This window comes from Larus michahellis, chromosome 2 (genome assembly GCF_964199755.1).
Source record: "Larus michahellis chromosome 2, bLarMic1.1, whole genome shotgun sequence".
Classification (NCBI taxonomy): Eukaryota; Metazoa; Chordata; class Aves; order Charadriiformes; family Laridae; genus Larus; species Larus michahellis.
This window is the reverse complement of record NC_133897.1, coordinates 168,538,266-168,563,629: the sequence shown is the minus strand read 5'-3', so window position 1 is coordinate 168,563,629 and position 25,364 is coordinate 168,538,266. Positions and strand designations below refer to the sequence as shown.

The 25,364-nt window shown below is 57.8% G+C and overlaps 1 protein-coding gene across 1 annotated transcript; it reads right to left on the bottom strand.

The window, feature by feature from the left end:
* Positions 1-234: 234 nt before the first annotated feature.
* Positions 235-21,889, bottom strand: LOC141739865 (1-phosphatidylinositol 4,5-bisphosphate phosphodiesterase gamma-1-like). Its single transcript, XM_074577990.1, has 32 exons — positions 20,924-21,889; positions 14,585-14,734; positions 14,382-14,475; positions 14,215-14,262; positions 13,356-13,440; positions 13,143-13,223; positions 13,017-13,051; positions 11,608-11,680; positions 11,394-11,495; positions 11,195-11,313; positions 11,010-11,095; positions 10,700-10,820; positions 10,433-10,601; positions 10,025-10,144; positions 9,703-9,810; positions 9,428-9,615; positions 9,021-9,221; positions 8,762-8,881; positions 8,245-8,428; positions 6,893-6,970; positions 5,794-5,897; positions 5,487-5,583; positions 4,877-4,943; positions 4,258-4,421; positions 4,039-4,135; positions 3,675-3,899; positions 3,230-3,378; positions 2,332-2,446; positions 1,933-2,094; positions 1,637-1,725; positions 1,331-1,515; positions 235-1,253 (listed from the first exon to the last, which is right to left on the bottom strand). Exons 1-32 carry the CDS (start codon positions 21,141-21,143, stop codon positions 1,202-1,204), a joined length of 3,888 nt encoding a protein of 1,295 aa, XP_074434091.1. The 5' UTR covers positions 21,144-21,889; the 3' UTR covers positions 235-1,201.
* Positions 21,890-25,364: the final 3,475 nt, after the last annotated feature.

Below are 25,364 nucleotides of genomic sequence, written 5' to 3'. Positions count from 1 at the left end.
TGCCCTGTGTCCCATGTCCTGCATCCCGTGTCCCCTTCCTGGGTGGCCCTGCCCACCTGCCCACCCACCTGGGTGTCCCCACCACTGCTGGGACACATGTCATGGGGACAAGGGTGACACACTGCATCCAGGATGACCGAGCCACCACCCTGGGGACATCACCCACCCTGGGGACATTGGCAGTTGGGGGACAGAGCTGGTGGGAGGGGACACCAGGCCACAGCGACGAGGTATAAATATTGGCTAAATAGATTTATTTTCATACAAAGAATACACAGATCCCCCCCGCCCGGATGCCCCAGCCCCGGAGGACACCCCGAGATGTCTCCAGCCACCGCCTCCCCAGGCACCACCTCTGTTGGCTTTACCAGCAGGATCTGTCCCCATTCCCAGGGTTTGGTGCCAATGCCGGCGTCACCTCGGGGACATCCCTGTGTCCCTCTCCCGGGGACACCTCGGTGCCCGTGTCTGCCTGATACCTGTTCAGGGCACCCTATCACCGGCCACCCTGCCCCATGGGACACCCCTAGACCTGGTTCCCCGTTCCCTCGTGCCCATGCCAGGGGCATCTCCGGACATTTTGGGGTCCCCCCCTGTGCCCTAATACTGCAGCTGGTACAGAACCCTCCCGCCCCCTGCCGTATTTACACGCTGGATAAAAGAAGAAAATACAGATATTTATAGCGGGGGGGCAAAACGACCCCCTCACCCTCCCCCAGAGTGTCCCCTGTGTCCCCATCCTGGTGCCTCACTGCCAGCCAGCCCTGTCCCCAGGATGGAGGTGGCCGGTCCTGCCCCATCCTGGGCCGTCTGGGCATCTGTGCCTCAGTTTCCCCATCGGTTGTGGGGATAATCGCAGCCCTCCCCCCGCCATGGGGTGGTGGGACACAGAGGATGTGGGGTGAAGAGGAGCCGTGGTGGCCACCCCATGGGGACAGGGTCGCAGCCACCAACCCCAGGGGACATGGGACGAAGCCAGAGGTGCCCGGGATTTACATTGGAGCACCCTACCTCCTGCCTCACCCCGATGGAGAAATGTCACAGGCAGAGCTACCCGAAGTCCCCTTTTGTCCCCAGATTTGTCACACCTTTATCACCCAGCCCCAGCCGTGGTTGGGTCTGGATCCGGCCACCCCACCTCCCTTTGCAGCGGGAGAGGAGGTGGCTGGGGGGGGCCATGGTGGGCTCGCACTCAACCAGCTCAGCTGCGTTTGGTGACCATCTGCCGGTCCCTCTTCTTCTTCTCCATCAACCTGGTGGGGAGCAGGGTGATGGCCTTAGGGACCCTCCTGAAAGGGACCTCCTGAAGCCACGGGGAGGGGACACTCACTTGCGGTTGCGGACTTCGGTGAGCTCCATGAGCCGCTCCTGGGCTGCCCGCAGCTCGTCGAGGCGCTGCTGGTAGCGGGAGTCGCAGCCGTTGGTGCGCTCATAGCTGGAGACTTGGCTGGAGAGCTCGCTGGCGCGGTCCCGTAGCTGCTGGATGGATGAGTAGAGGTTCTCCTCATCTTCCTCCTGCTCCAACACAAGAGTATGAGGCTGGTGGGTTGGACAGGACAACCCAGTGTGCCGTTCCTCCTTGCTCCAGCTGGGGAAACCGAGGCACGGAGTTCCCCAAGCCACCTGGGCCACCTGCCTTGGCATTGATGATCTCAATGTGGATGAGGAGGGCGGCAAGCTCCAGGTCCTCGGTGTAGCTGTTCTTCAACGGCACCGACCGGTAGCCTGGAAACACCACCACCACAAGAGCTCAGCCCCATGGCAGGGTCCAAGCTCCTCACCCTGGCCAGATCCCAGAGGAGATGATGATGATCATGACGATGATGATAATTACAGAAGGGTTGGACCAGATGACCTTTACAGGTCCCTTCCAACCGAAAGCATTCTATGATGATGACGATGATGATGATGGTGTAGATGGAAGGACCATACCTGTTTTGAGGCCCTTGACGGGGAAGGTGGCTTGTGCCAAGAAGTTGGGGTCACTGAACATGTCCTCCTCATACACCACGAAGCGGAGGAAGGCGAACTCGGGGTTGTTGATGTCAAAGACAAACTGCTTGAAGAGCCAGACGGGGTTGAAGCCGTTGTCAGCTGGGGGGTGAGGAGAAAGCAAGGAGGGTCAGGGTGGGGCTGGACACCTGGACATCACCTGCATGGCACCAGCACGGAAGTGGGAGATGCCTGTTCTCTTCATTCCTCCACAAAACCCAGCTCCATCACCCACAGGTCCAAAAGGACTCCAAAGGGCACAGTTAGGGCTGTCCCATCATCCCCACCTGTCACCAGGCTCAAGGGCTGGGTGGGAACGTCATCCACGTGAACCCTCACCTACAACGTCCGTCTTGTTCTTGCTGTTGTCATACTCGGAGCCGCACACCTCCACCTCCACGAAGGGGCACACGATACTCCTCCCGTTCTTGGGTAGGTGCCGGGCACCAAGGATCTGCAGGAGGAAGAGGAAGGTGAGGTTTGGCTACATCAGACGAAAAAGGACTCTCCAGGGCAACCCCATGGCTTGGCCATTTTAGAATCATAGAATCACAGAATGGTTTTGGTTGGAGGATACCTTTAATGACCATCTAGTCCAACCCCCTGCCATAAGCAGGGACATCTTCAACTAGACCAGGTTGCTCAGAGCCCCGTCCAACCTGGCCTGGAATATTTCCACAGATGGGGCATCTCCCACCTCTCTGGGCAACCTGGGTCAGTATCTCACCACCCTCAGCATAAAACATTTTGGGTGTTTTGGGCTTGCCAAAAGCTTCATGGCCATAATTAGTCACACCACACCTTATTTATGACCTTGGCCTGGATTTGGCTTGATTTTCGCTGTATCGGCCAAATTATTTATAAAACCTTTCCTGGATTCATGCCATGCTCAAGAGTCAGGTGCCTACAAACCAACACGTCCCAGCCCTAACACCAAAATTACCCAAGGGTTGGGTAAGGTGCTTCTGGGTTTGTTTTAGCTGCTTTACCCTCCACCTCGCTCATGCTCAGGCTGGGCTCAGCTCTGTGCAATTGTGGGGTTCTGCCTTGGGAAAAATGATGCCGCAAGCAGAGAAAGACCAACTAACTAAGAGATCATGTGGTAATGATCTCCATGGAAAAAATATGGGGCTAAAACATGTAAAAACTGACCCCAGTTGACCCAAAACCAAGGAAGAAGGAAGACCCCGTCTCGATGGTGACCTCTCAGGTCACCTTGCTGTCCTCTCCCACTTGCCTGCAGCTGCACTGTGATGGGCTCCACAATCTTCAGACTGTTCTTGTCGAAGGGGTCGAACGTCTCATCCCTCATGATGTCAGGCTGCAGGACGTAGCCGCTGCGGCCACCGAGCATGAAGAGCGCCTGGTTCAGCTGCATTGGCTTGTCTGTGGCCATGGGGACAGAGCAGCTGTGAGCCATGGGGCTCAGGGACCCCACAGTCCTGCCCTGGCAAACCCCCTACTAAGAGCCTCCAACCCTGGTTGGAGAAGGGATGCAGCTGGGTTTTGCATGAAGCACCCAAGAACTGCATGGAAATGTCCCCATCAGGATGAGGACAAAGGTTGGAGAGATCATCCAAACCACCTCCAGCAACAGGACTCAGGGCAGAGACACCAGGGATGGGAATTTTGGGGTGACCTGCAGGGATGAGCCCAGCAACCACCCTAGGAGCAGGATTTACCGGGCGTCTGGAAGTTGAGGGCCACAAGCTGGCTACCACAGATCCACATGGGCAACGGGTCATAGTTGGAGGAGTCCAGGCGCTGCCCTTTGGGGTAGATGCGGCTGAGCTGGCGCCGGTTGTACTGCAGGAACTTCTTGCCCTTGCTGCGGTTGGCGTACTTCTCCGCCTTGGTCTCCGGGAAGGAGGACATGTCCCGGTAGCACGCCTTGTCTGTCCCAATCTCTGAAAGCACCAAGGTGGCCATCAGTGGAGGACACAGGGCTCTCCAGTGGCCCATGGGTTGGTCTGCCATGACCATTTCATTACCCCCACCCCATCTTTTCCCATGTTCATCCCATCACCCCCTTTCTCCAGCTCTTACTGTCCTCATCGAACGGCACCGGGCGGCAATACACAACCAGCTCGGAGAGCTCCAGCGCAATCTTCTTCCTTCGCTCCATGATCTTCCCCTCTTGCATCTGCACAAGGGAAAACAGGAGCTGAAAGTCTCCCCACAGCCTCCTCCTTTGGAGATGTTGGGGACCATCCACTGAGGGACGGGACTGTCCACCACCATCCTCTGCACCCTGGTGCCTCTCACCCTGGCGTCGGCGTTCTGCGTGGCCTCTCGGATCTTGGCCACCCACTCGCTGAGTTCCTCCTGCGTGTCTGCGGCCACGTCCAGCGACTGGGCTGCGTGGGACATCTGCTGGGAATGGATGGTGAAGACAAATGGTTTGGAGCTCCTCCCGTCTTTGGAGATAACTATAAGGACATCAGAGGGGGGCTTTACTTGAAGACATTCCCAATGGATGGCTCTGTGGAGCAAACGAAACCTCAGCGGTCCCGCTCCCGGGCCCCCACCAGCCCCCCCTGGCACCCCACCAGCCATTGGGGTCCTCCTCTTGGGAAGGTCCCATTTTTCTTAATGAATGGTTTCAGCTTTGCGCGCTGAAATGCATTTTCCTTTCAGCCAGCGGTAAACGTCCTCTGATTCATCTGGACCTCTGAAGTCCTCTGAATTCCCCCCAAAATCAAGCAAATCCCTTTGAACCCAACCCCACATTGCTCCCCAACACGCTGTGCCACGCACGAGCCTAGCTGGCAATTGCATGATGAGCTTGGGGAGCCTCAGCTCATGGCACTGAGCTTCAGTGCGGGGTGTGTGCTGTCCCGGTGGGCTCCTGTAGCCACCGCAGGATCATGGTGATGACACTCACCGACGTGGCAGGACGGCACATCGATGAAGCCCTTCAAGAAGTTCCCCAAGGGGCTGTTTTCCGACGACTGCAAGAGAGGAAGGAAGAAGAGGCGGTGGGGGAGGCATGCGGGGCCGAGCCTGGTGCCTGCTCCATTTGGCAGCCTCCCTCCAGCCCTCCAAATCCTCTAAGTCCAAGCAAAACAGAGAAAAAACACCCTCTTGGTAGGCTCTGCTCCACGGTTGAGCATCCTCCAGCCTCCAGGTTAAGGGTCTGGGCTGGTGTGGGGCCAGGAGCATCCTCCAGCTTCCAGAAAAGAGTCTGAGCTGGAGCAGGGCTGGGAGCATCCCCCAGCCTCTGAATAAGGGTCCAGACTGGAGCAGAACCATGAGCATCCCTCAGCCTCTGGATAAGGGTCTGGAATGACACGGGGCCAGGAGCATCCCCCAGCTTCCAGTGAAGATTCCAAGCTGGAGCAGGACCATGAGCATCCCCCATCCTCTGCATAATGGTCTGGGCTGGAGCTGGGCTGGGAGCATCCCCCAGCCTCTGGATAAGGGTCCAGGCTGGTGCAAGGCTGGGAGCATCTCAGGCAGCCTTGGTCACGGGCGCATGGAGAAAGGTCACTCACGGCCTCATCCTGCTCCTGCGCTTGTGTGCTGACGATCTCCTCCACGTAGTTAGCCGGGAACCACAGTTGCTTCTTGCCCCCATAGTCCCCCCGCCACCTGCAAGGGGTGAGAGGATCAAGGCAAGCGGACCGATTTAGGGGGGGGACAGGGTGTCCATGCTGCATGCAGTGTTGGGGAGTGGTTGGAGAAGGGATAGGGGGACAGAAAAGGAGGCAGTTAAAACCCACTGTAGGATGACCCCTGGGGTGTCCCCATCACCCCCCACCCATGGCGATGCCCACCCGGGGACCATCCAGCCGCCCTCACCAGCCGCCGTCCTGCTTGTCGACGTTGTGGATGATGGCCTGCTTGCAGAATGACAGCTCATCCTCCCGCTGCGCTTTGTAGTCGTAGAGAGCCTTCACCGTGCACTGGGCCACCGGAAAGAGGGACACGTGTCACCACCCAGCGCCAGGGACGCTGGTGGGCAGCGCTGCCTGCTCAGCCCACCTCCTTGAGCCCTCACAGTGGAACGTGGGAGCTCCTGAGAGTCCGACACCCCAAATGATATTCCCAAATTGCCTACACCAGCAGTGAGACATGTCAGAGGGGACAGGAGGGTTGGAGGTGCCTGCAGTCCCGTGGGACCACCACATTCAGCGCAAAGGGGGATCCTTTTCTGGCTCCCCCAGTGTTTTCTCCTGGTGCACTGAAAGGGTTAATCCCCCAATATTACCACACTCCCAGGAAAAAACCCTTTGGTTTAAGCTTTCTGGTCTCTGGTCTTAGCCTGAGAGTTGTTTTGCTGCAAAGGGACCTTTAAGACACAGCAGTGCTGGACCATGGGACTGTAGGATCACAGGGAAGAAACCTCGGGGCTCCAGTTCAGCCTCCTCCAGGGTCTGCTCTGAGACCCGCCTGGTCCCACAAACCTCTGAGAATGGAGACTGGGTCACTCCAATACCATCCCGGTCCTGAAAACCTCTGAGAATGGAGACTGGGTCAGCTCCGAGATGAGCCAAGTCCCAAAATCCTCTGAGGATGGAGACTCCACCACCTGGGAACTGACCCCATGCCTTCTCTTTCAGAGTTCCCCGATGCAAAGGGACCCAAGGAGGTTTCCTCACTGTTGGGGCAAACTTGTGCCAGGTCCTTGCTCTAGGCTGGGCTCTCTCCAGACCTCACCCACCATGCTGTTACGATACTGTTGGTGGAACTCGAACTGCCCCCAGTGATGGGGTGGTGGAAAAGGTCCAACCAACTGCATCATCACTCAAGGGTCAGAAAAATGCAGCAAAACATCACCACTTCTTAGGTCGGTGGTGGGAGATGTGGGTCTGAGGGAACACTGCCCAGGACCCCCAGCGCTAGAGCCACCATGTCCCACCACCCTTCACCTCCCAGGGACACCAGCTCAGATCCTTACCCTGGCCATCGGCATCTTGTTGGCCTCTACATAGAAGTGGGGGGTCCGCACCTCATACAGGGCTCCATAGTCTAGCTCCTGCAAGGAGAAATACCTGAGTGGGTCACCTGGATGCAAGAAGGAGCTACAAGGGGATGTGGTGGGATCTGGGCCACCATGTGTGATCATGATGATCTTGAGAGGGACCTAATATCCCTTTCCAACTCATTGGAAGGGAATTGCAGTGGAGTTGTAACTGTGGGCAATGGCTGCAGAACAAGCTCAGCTGATTCTGGTTGGGCTTCACCCAAGAGGTTAGAATCATAGAATCATAGAATTGCTGAGGTTGGAAGGGACCTTTAAGATCATCAAGTCCAACCTTTAACCTTCCCTGACAAAAGCCACTTCTAAACCATGTCCCTAAGTGCCCCATCTACCCTTTTTTTAAACACCTCCAGGGATGGTGAATCTACCACCTCCCTGGGCAGCCTATTCCAATGTTTAATAACCCTTTCAGTGAAAAAATGTTTCCTAATATCCAATCTAAACCTCCCCTGACATAACTTGAACCCGTTTCCTCTCGTCCTATCACTTGTCACCAGGGAGAAGAGGTCAGCCCCCATCTCTCTACAACCTCCTTTCAGGTAGTTGTAGAGGGTGATAAGGTCTCCCCTCAGCCTCCTCTTCTCCAGGCTAAACAACCCCAGCTCCCTCAGTCGTTCTTCATAAGGTTTGTCCTCCAGACCCCTCACCAGCTTTGTAGCCCTTCTCTGGACACGCTCCAACACCTCAATGTCCCTCTTGTAGCGAGGGGCCCAAAACTGAACACAGTACTCAAGGTGGGGCCTCACCAGTGCCGAGTACAGGGGGATGATCACTTCCCTAGTCCGGCTCACCACACTATTCCTGATACAGGCTAGGATGCTGTTGGCCTTCTTGGCCACCTGGGCACACTGCGGGCTTATATTCAGCCGGCTGTCCACCAACACCCCCAGGTCCTTTTCTGCCAGGCTGCTTTCAAGCCACTCTGCCCCAATCCTGTAGCGCTGCACGGGGTTGTTGTGACCCAAGGGCAGGACCCGGCATTTGGCCTTGTTGAACCTCATACCATTGGTCTCAGCCCATCGGTCCAGCCTGTCCAGATCCCCCTGCAGAGCCAACCTACCCTCAAGCAGATCAACACGCCCGCCCAGTTTAGTGTCATCTGCGAACTTCCTGAGGATGCACTCGATCCCTTCATCCAGATCATTGATAAAGATATTAAAGAGAAGGTTGGAGAAGACCTTCCCACCATGGTGGAGCTGCAGACAGGAATGGGTTGCCCATGGTTCAGAGCCCCTGTTCCCACCATCCCCACCACCAGGAGCACTCACGGTGGTGCCCATCTTCTCCAGGGTCTCCTCATTGATGGGGTAGCGCAGCTTCATCTTGCGGTAAAGCGGGTGCTTCTCATAGTAGCTGACGAGGTCCACGAGGCTCTCGAACTCAGCTGAGCTGCCCAGCATGAAGAGCCGACCTTCCTGCTGGATGCGGCAGTGCTTGATCTTCCCCTCTGCCCTGGGACCAAGAGAGCCGGTGGGGGGATATGTCAGGGGTGGCCAGGGCCTGAGTCCACGATGGGGACAGGCAGGAGGCAATGCTCTGCCCTAGCAGGGATGCCACCAGGGCGATCACGCGGAGGATGTGGCTTTCCCATCATCACAGCTGGGGTTTCCCCCCTGTGACAGCATCATGTGTCCCACTGTGTCACCCTGCTGACCCAGAGCAAGCCATTGCCACCCAGCATGGAGTCACAACAGACATAAGCCAGGCAGTTCCCAGCTTGGCAGGCAACATGGGCAACTTGGCCAAGCCCAGCCAGCCTCGGGGTGCCGGGGTGGCCACACTCACCGGAAGGAGATGGCGTAGGAGTTGGGTTCACTGCGCTTGCGCACCAGGAAGGCTCCATCCCGTGGGACCCGCATCAGCATGTGCTCGGCCTGTAGGCGCGTCAAGCTGGCATGGTACCACCTGGCCGGGCAGAGAACGGAGACGGTGGGATGGCGCTGGAATCCCTGTGCCCCAGGAGGCACTCAAGACCTGGCACCAGGGATGGAGGAGGCTGGTGGACCCAGGGGACCAAGGGGATGGGGATGGGGACCATCCTCACTCTTTGCTCTCGTGGGCGTTGGGTTGGGGGACGGGGTCGGTGAGGCGCATCTCGAACTCGTTGCAGCGGAGTGGCACCTCGCGGTAGTGGCAGATGAGGCTGTAGAGGCTGTCGAAGACCAGGTTGTCCGTCAGGTAGAACTTGGTGGCACCGGCCTCCTGCCGCGAGTGGATCCGACAGTGCTGCACCCGGCTGGACCTCCTGCCGTGGTGGTGGGGAGAAGGCAGGATTGAGTCAATTCGGGTTCACATTCCCACCATCTCATGTTCAGGTGTCCACGTGCCATGCAAAAAAGTAGCTTTTCCCCCCCAGAATGCCATTCCAGCCACCAAACTATGGATTAGCTGGTGGAAGGCCCAGACTGGGTTGGGGAAAGTGGGATCCTGCCTCCCCCACAGGGCTCCTACCAGAAGGAGAGGGTGTAGTCGCCCACGAAGGTCTCGCTCTCGCGCACCAGGAAGGTGCCATCCTTGCCACCCGTCTCAGTACAGTACTCATGCAGCAGCTTCTCAGCAATCTGCCGTCCATCGCGGCCACCTCCCAGCTTCCCGTGGAACCACTTCTCCGTGAAGTGCAGCTCGTTGTTGTTGAACTCCTGCAAGTTCACCCCAAAATGGAAGAGATGCCCTGGGGTTAGCATTTCCCCCCACCCGGCCATGCGCACATTCTGCTCTGCACGCACCTCCTTCTGCTCCACCTCCTCCTCATCCTCGTTGAACTGGTAGCGGGACGTCTCCTCCGAGTAGTAGATCTTGTTGCTCGTCAGGACAAAATAATGGGGGCTCCAGGTCTGGGAGGGAAGAAGAGCATCACCAAGGTGGGCAGGATGGTGGCATGGAGGGATGGGACTTTGAGACTTCTGTTTCTGCCCCTGCCCCATCTCCCCATGGCATTGCAATGGTCTAGGAGAGCCCATGCCCCATGCCCAACCCAAACCACGACACTCATCCCCATCCGACAGACTCTGCTTGGACTCTGTCTGTCATCAGCAGGGAGATCCTTACGTGGTCGATGGGATCTTCGAGGTAGAGGATGCCATTCTTGATGGAGTTGCTGATGTCGTTCTCTGAGTAACTGGCAGTGGAGACCTCCTCGTACAGGTTCCCTTCAACCAGTTTCTTGTGCTGGGAACAGCACAGGTGGGGGAGCTCAGCAGTGGGTATGGCATCCCCATCATGCTAAGCTCCCAGTCCTCAGGCCACGCCTGGGCTCCTACAGGTCCCCCTCCACCACCCCCTGTTTCCCTTGACAGCCTCTTGCAGTAGGACGTCTCTCTGATGTCCTACTGCATGTGCACGGAGAGATATTGCTCTTGAGACCCAAAATTTGGGATAATCGCCATCCCTCCCAGCCCAGCATGGACCTTGTCCCTCCCAAAAAAGAGGGGCTTTGGGGTGATGCCCACCCCACACCTTGATTAGGATCTTCTTCTTGAGCTGGGTGGGTGAGGGCAGCTCATCGGCATTGATGTCCACCGGCTTGGTGAGTAGCATGTCCCCAAAGACCTTCTTGAAGTGGGAGGCCATGTTCCTCTGCTGGACGATGCTGCAGTGGTCTTCAATGGAGAGGATGATGGGGAACCTGGAGGAAGCAGGTGGGAATGGTGGCTTGGGGAGAAGGCAAAGGAGCAGTTGCCTGCCTGGCCCAGAACTGGGGTGTTGTTGGCGGCTGGGGCTTACTCGGAGGTGACGAATGCATGCTCCTTAATGGTGTGCAGCACATCCAGGAACTTGATCTTGGAGGTGAGTGTGTGGCCATGGTAGATGATAGGGAGATCGTCTGGGCCATCCCAACAGTCCACTGAGAGGGGAGACACCTTGGTTAACACATGCTGGTCACTGACTGCGTGTTGTTTTCAAGCCCCCAAAGGACATGGAAGATCCCCCCACCCCAGTACCATGGGATGGGTACATGGGATGGTCATCTAATGTAACACAGGATGCTGGAGGGGGTGCTCAGCATCTCTGCGTGGTGCTGGGGGGGACTCACGCTCGATGCAGCGGCAGCCCATGCGCAGGCAGCGGGCGTACGCCTCCAGGGAGGACTCGCTAGAGAACTGGTCCCCTGTCAGGTACCTGCAGAGAATGAGAATGACCATCAGCAGCCAAGGCTGCCCCGGCTGGTGTGATGGGATGCTCAGGGAGGTCCCTGAGGAGACCCCACCCTGTCCTTACGTGTTGTGGGAAGAGGAGATCCAGTACTGGGACAGGGGGTGGTTCATCTCCTCAGGCACCACGCACTCATACTTGGCATCCATCACCATGTTCTCCTTGGAGAAGAGGTACGTGAGGAACTAGGGGATGAAGCAGAGAGGTCAGAGCCTGCCAGGGCTGGGTAGACACCCCTGGGTGGGTGCCACGTGGGGCCACCCACCTCATCCAGCTGGAAGGAGGGGTCTGCCGCCTCACTGGAGCCTTCCTTGAGGTAGGTGCACATGTAGTCCCGCACCATGCCCACGTCACTGGCCCAGGGTTCCTGGGGTGCAAACACGGCTGCTGTTACAGGGGGAACTGGACTGGGGCATCCCATGGGAGTCCCCAAGGTTGAGGCTGCGAGCGATGCTGCAGGGGTCTCTAAGGGCACCCACCTTCTGGTCGTGCAGCAGGAACTTCTGGAAGTCGTAGAGGGAGACTTGGCACAGCTCGGGGCGGTCCACGTTCCTGGGGCATGGAAGGGCCGTCAGCAAGGACCAGGAGGAAGAGTTGGGGTAGACCCCATGGGGGAGTCAGGGCCACCAACGTCCGCCTGCAGCTCGGCCCCTTGAAGCCCCTCACTGTGGCAGCTGGCAAGGGGCTTAGGGAAAGCACAGGCCATGGGGGTGCAAGGGGCACCTTGAGCTGTTGGGCGCTGCTAGAGCAAACACTCCCAGTGTCACCCTATGAGTTGGGAGAGGCGGGCACAAAGCCAGAGCATGCAGCGTTGCCCGAGGGTACGGGGATGAGGGCAGGGAGACATGTCCATGCATCTGTGGCACCCATCCCTACTGACATCCCTGCTGCCTTTCCCACTCACATCCCTGCTCCTGTCCCCACTCACATCCCTGCTTCCATCCCTGGTCACATCCCTGCTTCCATCCCTGGTCACATCCCTGCTCTCATCCCCACTCCCATCTCCACCGCCATCTGTTCATACTTGCTTCCATCCTCACTCCCATCCCCTCTCCCATCCCCTCTCCCATCCCCACTCCCATCTCCACTGCGATCCTTGCTCATCCCCGCTCCCATCCTTGCTCACGTCTCTGCTCACATCCCTACTGCCAACCCCACTGCCATCCCCACTCCCATCCTGGCTGCCATCCCTGCTCCCATCTCAGTTTCCATCCTTGCTCCAATCCCTGCATCCATGCTTGCTCCCATCCCTCTTCACACCCCACTTCACATCCCTGCTCCCATCCCGCCTCCCATGCCTTCTCCCACGCCCTCTCATATTCCTGCTCATCCCTGTTCCCATCCCCCCTCCCATCCTTGCTCCCATCACAGTTCCCATCCCCATTCCAATCCCTTCTCCCATCCTTTCTCCCATCCCTTTTCACACATTCCTTCACATTCCTGCTCCCATCGCCACTCCCATCTCCTCTCCCATCCTCACTCCCACTTCCACTGCTATCCCCACTCATCCCTGCTTCCACTCCTGCTCCCATCCCCATTCCCCTCCCTGCTCCCATCACCACTCCCATTTCCACTGCTATCCCCACTCATCCCTGCTTCCATTCCTGCTCCCATCCCCACTCCCGTCCCCTCTCCCATCCCTGCTCCCATCCCAGATCCCATCTCCACTGCTCGGATCACCCTTGCCATCCCCACCATCCCTGTCACCCCAACCCTGCCCCAGGCTCAGCGTAACCAAGGCTGGGAGATGCTCTGGGACAATGTGCTCCACCCAGACCCTCTGCTCTCCCCAGGCTCTGCCCCACAGCCCAGCTGCATTGCCCACCCAATGGATTCAACCCTCGGAGGCTTGTCCGGGATGGGAGCCGGGGGGCTCCCAGGTACTCACCGCAGGGGGAAGGAGAGCTCCAGCTGCTCGATGACCTGCAAAGCAAAGGAGGGGACCAGGCTTAGCTGGCCAGGGACATACCTCACCGGGCAGGGGATGCTCAGGAGGACAAGCCGTGGCTCTTACCGACTTCTGTGCATCAAACATCAGGTTTTTGTAGAACTGGATGAAGTGGGAGAAAGTCATCTCGTTCCTGGCTTCCACCTCCTGCCGGAGACGGTGATGCATGAGAGTGGGGCCACCCAACCCGAGCCAGTGACACCAGGGCTGGCTCCAGCCTGGCTGTGGGGGCTCAAAGACCTTCTCCCTGCATAGCTGGGTTGCGCAAGGGGTCCTTACCACAAGCTTGTCCCGTAGGAACCTCATGTTGGGGACGCGGTAGTTCACCTGGGGAAGCATGGCCTTCAGGTCCTTCACCGTGATACTGTGGGAGGGCGAGCCAGCATCAGGACACCCACCAGTCCCCGCAGGGGATGGGTAAACCCCAGATAGGTCTCAGCTCCTGACACCAAAGGTCCCACCCCAAATCCTGGTGCGAGCGTGGTTTCTGGTGTGTGGGGCTTCCACCCGACTGGGCTGTGCATCCCCACAGTGGCACAGGACCCCTAATTACAATGGGGTCTGGAGGAAGTGTGAGCAGAGGGTCAGGCAGAGGGAGCACGTCTGGGAACCAACCGTGTGTTCTAAGCCATTATCCCATCTGGAGATGATGCCCATCCCCATAATCATAGTTGCCCAGAGAAGCTGTGGATGCCCCAGGGCTGGGGCATCTAGTCCAACACCCTGCACCCCAGCAGGGTGTTGGACTAGATGATCTTTAAGGTCCCTTACAACCTAAACCATTCTGCGATTCTATGATTGAAGTCCAAATTCACTTGATCTGGTTTTTTTCATGTCCTGGGGAGATGTTTATGGGCTGCATTAATAGTCCAGCCCCTACTGGTGCTGGTGGAAACGCAGCAGCAGGCATGTGGGCATCAAGGTCCCCCTGGTCCCTATAGCAGCGAGGAAGGGACCTGCACTAGACTCTGATTTTCAGTGCCTTCATGCACCCCAAATAACCTGGTACTACCTTGTCCCCTAAATTCTGCTCCCAGCCTGGCTCAGCCTCCAGATTTGGGATGCAACTGGGTGGATACGGCCCTGTCCAGCTGAATCTACCACCAACTTCCCAGCACGGAACCATGCCAGCACTCACCTGCCTTCCCGTGACCGGTCCATCCCATCGAACTGTTTCCGCAGCCACCTGGTAAGGAAGGGATGGACAGACGGCGCTCAGTCCCAAGGGGCACCAAATCCAGGGGGTTTTGTCCCCCAGACCCCCAGACAGGGACTGGGAAATGGGACCTTCTGGTCTTTCCTCACCTCTCAATCTGCAGCGGGGTCTGGGCTTTCTGGGTGTCTGCCACCAGCCAGTTGAGGCCCGTTATCCACAGGTTGATGTCCTCCTCGCAGAAAGCTGGAGGAGGAAGAGGAGGGTGGTGAGGTTGGGATGGGGGAGATGGGGTGCTGGGGAGGGGGTGAGAGCCTAAGGGCGGCCAGGGGGAGAGGGGAGGGAGCCCACGCACCTGCCACGCTGAGTGTCCGCAGCCTGAAGTCCATCCCATAGAGGATGATGAAGCACATGGTGAAGTCAAGCTTGCGAGCGTCCTCAGGGTAGCGCTCGAAGTCCCGCGAGTTCTTTCCCAGGCGGATCTCCTTGATCTCCCGAATGTCGACTGTGGGGAGAGAGGGACACGGGACTGTTCCGAGCCACACGCGTGCTGCCATGGACCCACGCGTGTGGCTCGGGGAGGCTGCAAGAGGTGGGACTGCTGGGAGACCATGTGCTGTCTGGGGAGCCTTGTCCCCAGGATGGGGTGTCCCCATGGCACTGCCCATGGGTATGTGATGAACTTGTGGGTGCTGTGGCCATGTGTCCTCTAGGGAGAGACGTCCTCGCTGCCCTCCAGTGACGTGTCTGCCAGTGTGATGGCACCATGGGTATTGCATGTCCTTCAGGGAACCACGTCCCCAGAATGGGGCATCCCTGTGGCACTGCCCGTTGGTGCACGATGGCATCGTAGGTGCCATGGCCATGTGTCCCCCAAGAATCCATGTCCCCAGGACAGGGTGTCCCTGCAGCACTCCTGCAGCTGTGTCACAGCACCACGGGTGCCATGCCATGTGTCCTCCAGGAAGCCATGTCCCCAGGATAGGGTGTTCCTGTAGCGCTGTTGCAGCTGTGCGACCGCACCATGGGTGCCATGGCCATGTGTCGTCCAGGGAACTGTGTCCCCAGGATGGGGTGTTCCTGTAGCAGCTGTGCAACAGCACCGTGGATGCCATGGCCATGTGTCCTCCAGGGAGCTGTGTCCCCAGGCCAAGGTGTCCCTGCAGCACTGCTGCAGCTGTGTCACAGCACCATGGGTGCTGGGTCCCTGCGTCTTCCAGGGAGCCACATCCCCAGGACGGGATGTCCCTGCAGCACTTCCCCCACATGTGCGATGGCACCCCACTGCTGTGTGTTCTCCAGGGTCTCATGTCCCCAGGATGTGGCGTCCCCACAGCGCTGCCCACTGGTTTCTCTTCTCTGTGGGTGCCACGTGTCCTCCAGGCTCAGCCTTCCCCATCCCGACATCTCCAGCCACCTCTCCCCTGCCTTCTCCTCCCCAAGACGGACCCGCTGCGGGGCAGGCTGAGCTCATCATTTAATTGAAGATGTCTGCCCAAAGGTGGCAATTTGAGTCCTGGCAGCCCCGACTGCAGGGCGTTTCTTTCCTGCTCTCTCATCTCGCTATATAAAGCTCAGCCGGCGGCAGGAGGGCTGGGTTTCCGGACCGCGGTCTTCCTCAACCGCTACGCCGCTGGGCGAGATTTTCAACCCCTGGTTTAGCGAGCGGACACATCCCGCCGGGAGCAGAAACATAATGTGATGATATTAGCAATAACACTCAAAGTTGTTCTCAATACCATGAGCCATCATCCCTGGGCAGCTTTGCCCTCCGGAGCTGAGCCGCCAGCACCGGAAAGGCCTTTGTGTGGCCGAGGGCGGCTGGACCACCACGCCGGGGTATTGTCCTGCTGAGGAAATGGGTCATTTCCCGGAGAATTTCCAGCCCGGCTGTGTTTCCGATGCGGCAGTGGGGAAGGGTGCAGACATACCGGTGCCTGGACAGAAACCCTCAGCCTAAACCAAAGGGGATAAATAAAAGCTGAGCGTGGGGAGGAATAAGGGACGGGGAAGAAATCAGGCTGATTAAGCAAGGAAAGAGGTGCAGAATAGTTTTTCTTGGCGGAAAAGCACCAGAAAACACTGGAGGCTTTATCTAGCCTTCCCTCGCTGGATGACCGCAAGCCAAATTTCATGGATCAGGGTGAGATTTTAGCACACATGATACACAGGAGGTCTGTATCCCTGCATGTGCTTTGTTTTGGGACTAGAGCTCAAGAAATGAAACACCGTTGCTGTCTCTGTGCAGGCCTCATGGCTCAGAGCAAATCCACTTTGATACAAACAGGCAGGTATTTGGGGGGAAAAACAGGTTTACAGGTTAAAAACTAGCTGTTCATCCCCAAACCTGCCCATTTGCAGGGCACCGGAGAGAGGTGAGAAGCCAGTGGCTACCGAAGCTCTGCCAACAAGTCACAACACAGACATTCCCCCAACCCAGCAGTGCCGGTATCCGGCCTCGGACCCGACCTCTGGGTGCTGCCAATAATCATAGACTCATCAAATAATTTGAGTTGGAAGGGACCTTTAAAGGCCATTGAGTCCAACCCCCCTGCCATGGGCAGGGACAACTTCCACCAGACCACGTTGCTCAAAGCCACGTCCAACCTGGCCTGGGATGTTTCCAGGGATGGGGCATCTCCCACCTCTCTGGGCAACCTGGGCCAGGGGCTCACCACCCTCACAGCCAAGAATTTCTTCCCAATATCTCATCTAAATCTCCCCTTTTTCAGTTTAAAACTGTCCCCCCTCGTCCCGTGGCTCCCCTCCCTGCTCCAGAGTCCCTCCCCAGCTTTCCCGGAGCCCCTTGAGGGCCTGGAAGGGGCTGGAAGGTCTCCCCGGAGCCTTCTCTTCTCCAGGCTGAACCCCCCCAGCTCTCTCAGCCTGTCCTCCCAGCAGAGGGGCTCCAGCCCTCCCGGCATCTCCGGGGCCTCCTCCGTCCCCGCTCCAACAGCTCCATGTCCTTCTGCTGTTGGTGGCCCCAGAGCTGGAGGCAGCACTGCAGGGGGGTCTCCCCAGAGCAGCGCAGAGGGGCAGAATCCCCCCCTCGCCCCCCTGCCCACGCTGCTGGGGATGCAGCCTGGGATGCGGGGGGTTTCTGGGCTGTCAGCACACGTTGCCCCTGCTCATGTCCCATTTTTCACCCATCAGCACCCCCAGGTCCGTCTCCACAGGGCAAATAGCCCAGCCCCATGAAAAGCCAGGGGGAAGAGGGAGCGGCGCGGGGCTACACAATGCAACGCGGATGGCGGCTTCCTGGAAACCACATCTGCAGCGGATTTGCAGCGATCATGTCAGAACTATGTCTCCAAACTCCTCCCCGCATTGTCTCAGGGGTCCCGGGCGATTAAAACACTCTGGAAGTCGGTTCCAGCTGCGAAAATCCCTTTTCTCTTCTAATGCAAAACGAGCAGCGTGGGGCAAAGAAGATTTCAAATGGTGGGAAGATGATGTAGGGCCAGGTTCTGCCCGATGGCTTTTAGGGATGCTGAGAGCCTGGGAGTTTTCTTAATGCATTAGGAGACAAGCAAAACAAAGCGGCTGGAGGGAATGGTTGTACTGGGAAATCCCACTGGCCTGCGCGGAGCTATGGTGGCCTGAGCCATGTTCCCTCGTGTTCGCCTCGGTCGCCCCTTCTTGCAGGACATGCGGCAGCTCAGACCCACCTGTCCAGGGGAAACTGGGCGACCGCAACCCCCAGGGCTCCCCGTGGTGTTGTGAAGCTGATTTAAAACCTGAAATAAAAAAGATTTCCTCCTGGTCCAGCGGCGTTAAACCCCGTCTGGATTTTCTCCTCCCCAGGGGGTCCTATTTCTAATTATTGGGCGTTAGTGAGGCCGAAGGTGTGATCCCAATTACCCGTCACCGTGGCAAACCTGGTTGCAAACCACCCCATGAAATGCTCTCAGGTTTGCCAGGCTGCCTTCACTCTTATTTCTTTTAATTCCTTGCAAAGATCCCTTTTGGGCTGTTTTCCGCTAGATTTCATCCTTGCGCTGGAGACCGGGATCTGTCGAGGGCAATGGGCTGGAAACCCTCCGGGATGAGGCTAATTCTGGAGGCGATGCTACCGGCGACCCCATCGACGTGGACACGCGTCCATCGGCTGCTTAATGAAGTGTGTAATTAGCCGCATGGCGTGGGGCGTCTCGGGGAGAGCCAGGATGCGTGTCCTGGCCCTGCCAGGACGTAACAGAGACATCAGCACTGTCGGCCGTCCCCGTTAATCCCTCTGCAAGCGGGAGGTTGAAGGTTGAAGGGGGGATTTAAAATGGCCTGGGCAGGCGTGAGGTCGGGCGCGGGGTGGGAGCGAGACCTGAGGGATGAAGAGGAGATCCTGGCGCTTCCATAAAATCACAGTGAGTGGGAGAACGTGCGAGCACGGAGCAGGGCTGGACCAAGGCGTGAAGATGCTCCAGCCCAGCACCGAGAGCGGGATTGCTCCCACCCAGGGCTGGGGGAAGCAGGTGGTGGGGTTGGATGGCAGGATTGTACCGTTTCCGGAGGGATTTTCATATTTTTTCCCCCTTTTGGGTGACCTCAGAGGATGCCCACTCATTCCCATTGGGGGGTTTTGGGCCGCTGCATGGGAGAAGGTGGATCCCAAGGCACCGGTGGGGAAACTGAGGCAGGGAGTGACCGAGACCCTGACCCAGTGGCGTGCGGTGGCCCCCAAAAAAGACCAAGGCACCAGAAAAGTGTTATTTCTGTGAGTACAGAATGACCTCTTCCCTATGAGGACCAAAGTCACCCTCACCCTCACCCATTCCTCCTCCTCCTCCTCCTCCCACAATTCTGCTCCCATGCCCAGCAGGTCCGGACAAGCACGTATCCTGCTCGTGCCAATGCTCTTCTCTGCTTGCCACCTCCCAAAGCCTCGCCGTGGCCGGCAGCCTGGCTCAGGGTCGGCCCCTCCGAGCGGGAGCTGAACCTTCCCGGGGATTTTGCTCCATCTTGTGCAAAATTAGCGATGGGTGGTGATTTTGGGGTGGGTAATTGGGTGATTATTAAGGACACCCCCTGAGCTCTCCTAGGGAAAAGGCACTTGTCTCCTCCCAAACCTCCAGGGTGGGCTTTGCCATCATCCTGGCGAGATGATACCCCCAAACTGGGTTCCTCCCTGTATGGGGCTGTGGGATGAGGTGATGGTATGGCTCTGTGTCACCCCAACCCTGTCTTTTCATCCATTGGCTCTTTCTAGCTCAATTTAAGAGAAGGTGCAAGTCTCAAGGTAACGAGCAACCCACCAAAGCATGGGACCCCACCAATGGACCCACCAAAAGCCTACTAGCCACCAGTAAAGCCACATGGAAGGGTGATTTTTATGGATGCTCCAGTGGGATCATCTCCTGTGACGGATCCCAGTGCCACCAGTCCACACCATTCCAGGGCCCATCCAAACTTTGTATTGATGTCATTATTGCACGTGGGGTGGAGCCCAGATGGCCAAGTCCTCTCTGGGCTCCATGGGGCCACCACCACACTCTACCCCATGATGGCCTGGCAACCTAAGCACCCCATTTTTGGGGTTAAAAGCACTGTGAGCTGGCAAGGTGGTGGCTGGCTCCTTTAATTCCTTGCCGGGGGGTACAAAACCCCAGGGACGAAATGGCAGCAGTTGAGCCCCATGGCAAGTTATGGGCCAGGTGAGCCGTGATGGAGGAGGCCAGGGTTGCGCAGCCCAGCAGCTCCTGCCTTTCTGTCTCTGGGCATCCTACGATGGCCAAGCACCCCACCACAGTAGGGCATCCCACCATGGTAGGTCACCCCACCATGGTAGATCATCCCCCCATGGCTGGACATCCAACCATGGCAGGGCATCCCACTACACCCACTACATCCCACCATGGCCACAGACCCCACCGTGGTCAGGCATCCAAATATGGCCAGGATCGCACCGTGGCCAGGCACTCTACCATGGCCGAGAATCTCACCATGGAGAGACATCCTACTGCAGCCAGGCACTCTGCTGTGGCTGGGCACCCCACCGTGGCCCAGCACCCCACTATTTCCAGGCACCCCACCACAGCCAGGACCCTAACACAACCAGGCAGTGCATCATGGCCAGGCATCTCACCAAGGCTGGGCATCCCACCAAGGCCGGGCATCCCACCATGGCTGGGCACCCCACTGCAGCCAGGCACCCCATTACGTGCAGGCACCCCACTGCAGTGGGCACCCTACCACAGCCAGCCACCCACCCCACTGTGGCCGGGCATGCCACTGTCACGCACCCCATCATGGCTGGGTATGTCATGGCCAGGCACCCCACTGCAGCTGGACACCCCACCGTGGCCAGGCACCCCACAACAGGTCACTCCACCATGGTATGGCATACCACCACAGCCAGGTACCCTCCCATGGCCAGGCACCCCACCATAGTAGGACATGCCACCATGGCCAGGCACCTCACTACAGCTAACATCCCACCACAGCAGGGCACCACATCACGGCTGGGAACCCCACAACCAGTCACCCCACCACAATAGGACACCCCACCACGGCCAGGCACCTCACAACCAGTCACCCCACCACAGTAGGACACCCCACCATGGCAAGGCACCCCACAATCAGTCACCTCACCATGGTAGAACATGCCACCATGGCCAAGCACCCCACACCCAGGCACCCCACCATGGTTGGGCACCCCACTGGCATGTCCCCAGCCCAGGGCACTGCTGCTACCGATACTCACTGTCCCCCTCCACCTTCTCGGGCGTCCGGCTCCAGATGATCTGCCGGGTCTCCAACTTCACCTGGAAGGTCCTTCGCTCTGGCCTCTGTGACTTCTTCTGATAGAACAAGGTAAGGACGGTGCCCATCTCCAGGCAGCGGAGGATCCTGCCCATGTCCCCTGCCTCCATCCTGCCGTCCTCCAGAAAGCCATTGACGCTGTTGAGCCTGGCCACGGACATCTTCACTGCGTGGCCATAGCCCGGCGGAGCCGCAGAGCCGGGGTTGTCTCATGCAGGAGAAGACGAACCAAATAGTCGAAACCTCCCAGGGGATTTTCTCTGCTCGCCCCGGGCGTGGGTTTCCTCTACAGCCGACGTCCCCTCTGCCGCACCACGGCCACGGCACGGAGCCGGGCTTGGCGACAGCAGGGAGGAAAAGGGTGGGCTGGAGGTACCGTGACCTTCTCGCCGAGGCTGAATCCGGCCCCGGCGTTGGCATCCAGCGGCGGTGGGAGAAGACGGGCAGCACCAACAGCGACGGCCTTGCGGTTCAGAGCCGGGGGGGAGAAAAACCATCCGGCCACCGCAGGATGGCGGGGGCACCTTTGCGGGCGAAGAGGGTGGCGTGGGGAGAAAACCCAGCCCAAAAAAAAAAAAAAAAAAAAAAAAGGCAAAAAAGCAAAGTCACCCCAAAATTGATGGTGTCCGCGTTGAGGTGGCGGATTCCTCCCCACCCCGGCCTCCGGGCCAAGCAGGGCTGGGGTTGGGAGAGGGGTGCGGAGAGGGGGTGCCGAGGGGTGCTCGGCCAGCCCGGGGAGCAGCAGGGTCCCCAACAGGGCGGGATGCGGGATGCGGGATGTGGGGTTGGGGCGGTGGGTGGTGGGTGGGTGGGTAGGGAGGAGGAGGAGGAAGGAGGGGGCTCCCGCCGGCCGCCCCGCCGCCCCTCTCCTCCGCTCCTTAATTTCGGGCTGATGAAATGGACGCCCAGAGGAAACTGCAATCACACATGGCCGGAAAGAGATCAGAAAGGAATTTAAAAAAAAAAAAAAAAAAAAAAAAAAAAAAAAAAGCAGGATCTTGGAGAAAGGAAAATCGGAGCGGGGGGGAAAAAGACGGCTGAGGGTGACATCTAGAGGAACTCAAGATGGGGACCGGCTTTGTGGGGGTGCCCCCAGGCCCTGCCACCGGCTGGGGGGCACCCTGGGACAGGGATGGCGTTGCCTGAGTGGAAATATTTAGCAAAAAAGGGTTAAAGATAAGGAAAGCGGCTGCTGTGGCTTGAGCTGTCCCTGCTGTGACGCTGTTTTGGGCCCCATGGGTGACCGGGGACCGGAGTCACTGCTGTTATGAGTTTTGTCCTGCCTCAAATATATGGGAAGAAAAGGGCTGGGGACTGCAGTGGGGGGAAAGAAACAGTTGGAGAGAGGGGGGAAGGCAGCGGGGGAGAGGGCTTGGTGTCACAGCCCCTGTTTTGTCCCTTTGATGGGTGCTGGATGGGCAAAGACCCACCAGTGCTATGGGGGCAGGTGCTTTGCGTAGGGATTTGGGGAGGCAGGCACGTGAGGTGGGACCAGGGTGCAGGGGGTGAGCAGGGCCTTCCTCCCCAGCCCCAGGCTTAGGGGATTTAGACCAGGAGGGGATACTGCGGTGCTGGGGCTCTGAGATTCCTGGGGCATATTGGAGGTACCGGTGACAAAGGTTCAGGCATCTGTGGGTGCCAGTGAGGAGGCTCAGGCACTTGAGGATCCAGGTGATGGAGGCTCAGGCACCTGGGGAGGCCTGTGATGAAGGTTCAGGCATTCAGAGATGCCAGTGATGGAGGCTCAGGCACCTGAGGATCCTGGTGATGGAGGCTCAGGCACCCTGGGATGCTGGGGATAGAGGTTCAGACACCTGGGGGTCCTGGTGATGGAGGCTCATGCACCCAGGGCTCCTGGTGATGGAGGCTCAGGCACCTGGGTGTGTGGGTGATGGAGGCTTAGGAGCCCAGAGGTCCTGGTGTTGGTGGTTCAGGCAGCTGGGAATCCCTGTGATGAAGGTTCAGGCATCTGGGGGTCCCAGTGAGGGAGGTTCAGGCAACTGGGGGTTCAGGTGATGGGTGCTCAGGCACCTAAGGATCCTGATGATGGAAGCTCAGGAACCTGGAGGTCCTAGCGTTGGTGGTTCAGGCACTTGGGGGGCTTGGTGAAGGAGGCGCAGGCACCTGGGGGTCCTGGTGATGGAGGCTCAGCGGAGCCAGGGCTTGTCACCAGCCCTGGTGGGAGAGAGGACACAGGATCTGCCGTGAACGAGGAGCTGTGCAGACCATTTCAGGCTTAAAATCCCTGAAAAAAACATTTTACTAATTAAATACGGGACACATCTAGAGTTGATCTGAGCCCTCCAAAATCCTTATTCCTTCCCCAGAGGCTGCCAAGGTCCTCCTGGGTTGCAGATTCACTCCCTGCTTATACGAGCCATTAATTTGTCTCCTCCATGGGGAGGAAGTCTTATCTCTTTATTTTATTTTATAAATAAAATAAATAAAGTCTCTTTATTTTAACTCTTGTCTTGCTGGAAACACCGCCTTTCCCCTTTCTATCCCCCATCCATATTTGATCTTCTCATCCCAGAGAAGCCTGAAGTCCAGGGGCCAGCAGGAGCAGCGCAGCGTTGGCCACCAAGCAAGGGACATGTCCCAGCGTTTGGAAGTTTTTAGGGTCAGGAGAAATGTCCGATCCACGCGCGCACCCATCCAAACTGCAACAACAAGAGCTGAGGAACAGCGATGGCCCCTATGGTGGTGGCACATATGGAGCCACTGGAAACCACTGGGGGCCCCAGTGTCACATCATGGGATGTGCCAACATATCTTGATGCTCACACATATGAGGGGCTGCAAATTAAAGTTCGTACAATCAACTCTCCAAAAATACAATGGCGGGACAGGTACTTTGCAGCAAAGCACCATCTTGACAGGTTTTGCTGGTGCTGCATCCGATTGCCGTTGCAGGGAAGGAGATTTTGGGACCCCAGCTAAGACTTGGCCCATGCAAGCCTCATAAAGTTCAATGAAACCAAGTGCAGGGTCCTGCACCTGGGTGGGGGCAGCCCCCTGTATCAATACAGACTGTGGATGAAGTGATAGAGAGGAGCCCTGTAGGGAACTACCGGTGGATGAAAAATGGACCATGAGCAGGCAATGTGCGCTGGCAGCCCAGAAAGCCCCCCACACCCTGGGCTGCATCCCCAGCAGCGTGAGCAGCAGGGCGAGGGGGGGGATACTGCCCCTCTGATCTGCTCTGGGGAGACCCCCCTGCAGTGCTGCCTCCAGTGCTGGGGACATCGGGAGGACATGGGGCTGTCGGAGCGGGGCCAGAGGAGGCCCCGGAGATGCTGGGAGGGCTGGAGCCCCTCTGCTGGGAGGACAGGCTGAGAGAGCTGGGGGGTTCAGCCTGGAGAAGAGAAGGCTCCGGGGAGATCTTCCAGCCCCTTCCAGTCCCCAAAGGGGCTCCAGGAAAGCTGGGGAGGGACTTTTTAGTTGGGCCTTCAATGACAGGTTGAGGGTCAATGGCTTTAAACTGGAAGAGGGTAGGTTTGGATGGGACATAAGGAAATGTTTTACAATGAGAGTGGTGAGCCCTTGGCCCAGGTTGCCCAGAGAAGCTGTGGCTGCCCCATCCCTGGAGGTGTTCAAGGCCAGGTTGGACGGGGCTTGGAGCAACCTGGTCTGGTGGGAGGTGTCCCTGCTCATGGCAGGGCATTGGACTAGATGGCCTTCAAAGGTCCCTTCCAACCCAAACCATTCTATGATTCTATGATTCTATGACTTCAGTGGGGCTCGGTAGCTGGGGAGCAGCTTTGCACCACCTGGCAGTGGCTCAGCGAGGATTGGGGCGTTTAGGCATTTGCCCCCATGAGGGTTGGTCCCACACTAAGGGTCTTGGCTGACAGGGGAGCAGGGAGAAGTCTCCATCTTTGTACCAGCTGACTGCAAAACTCCCCTTTCCCAAAGAATTAGGGGACAATACGATGTGAAAATGTAATCCCGAAGGGTTTTTTTTTCTTTCTTTCTTTATCCATGAATTAACTTCTGTTTTTCCCCTTCTCTGGAGCAGAATAAGCTTTTGTTTAAGGCAATAAGCTGCAGAGATACTGGCTTCTTGTGTTTATGTTTTCCATTTCCAGGCAAATCCCATTTCAGAGCCCCCTGAACGCTGGTCTGGGAACTGAACATCCCGACCACAGCAAGCCGCGGTGGACTGAGGATCAGAATAGAAGATTGTTTTTACACAGGGGATTTAGCAGCCTGGGTTTGGCTTCTGATGTCCATCCAAAGCACGCGGGCGGAGAAGGAATGCTCTGTTTTCAGTCTGCAATGGAGTCACTGTTTTAATTTTAGCTTCTCTGGAGCAGAGCTGTATGCAAGCCATTACCAAAGCAAAGCACCCTATGGAGGCTGGAAGGGGCAGAGGAACTGGA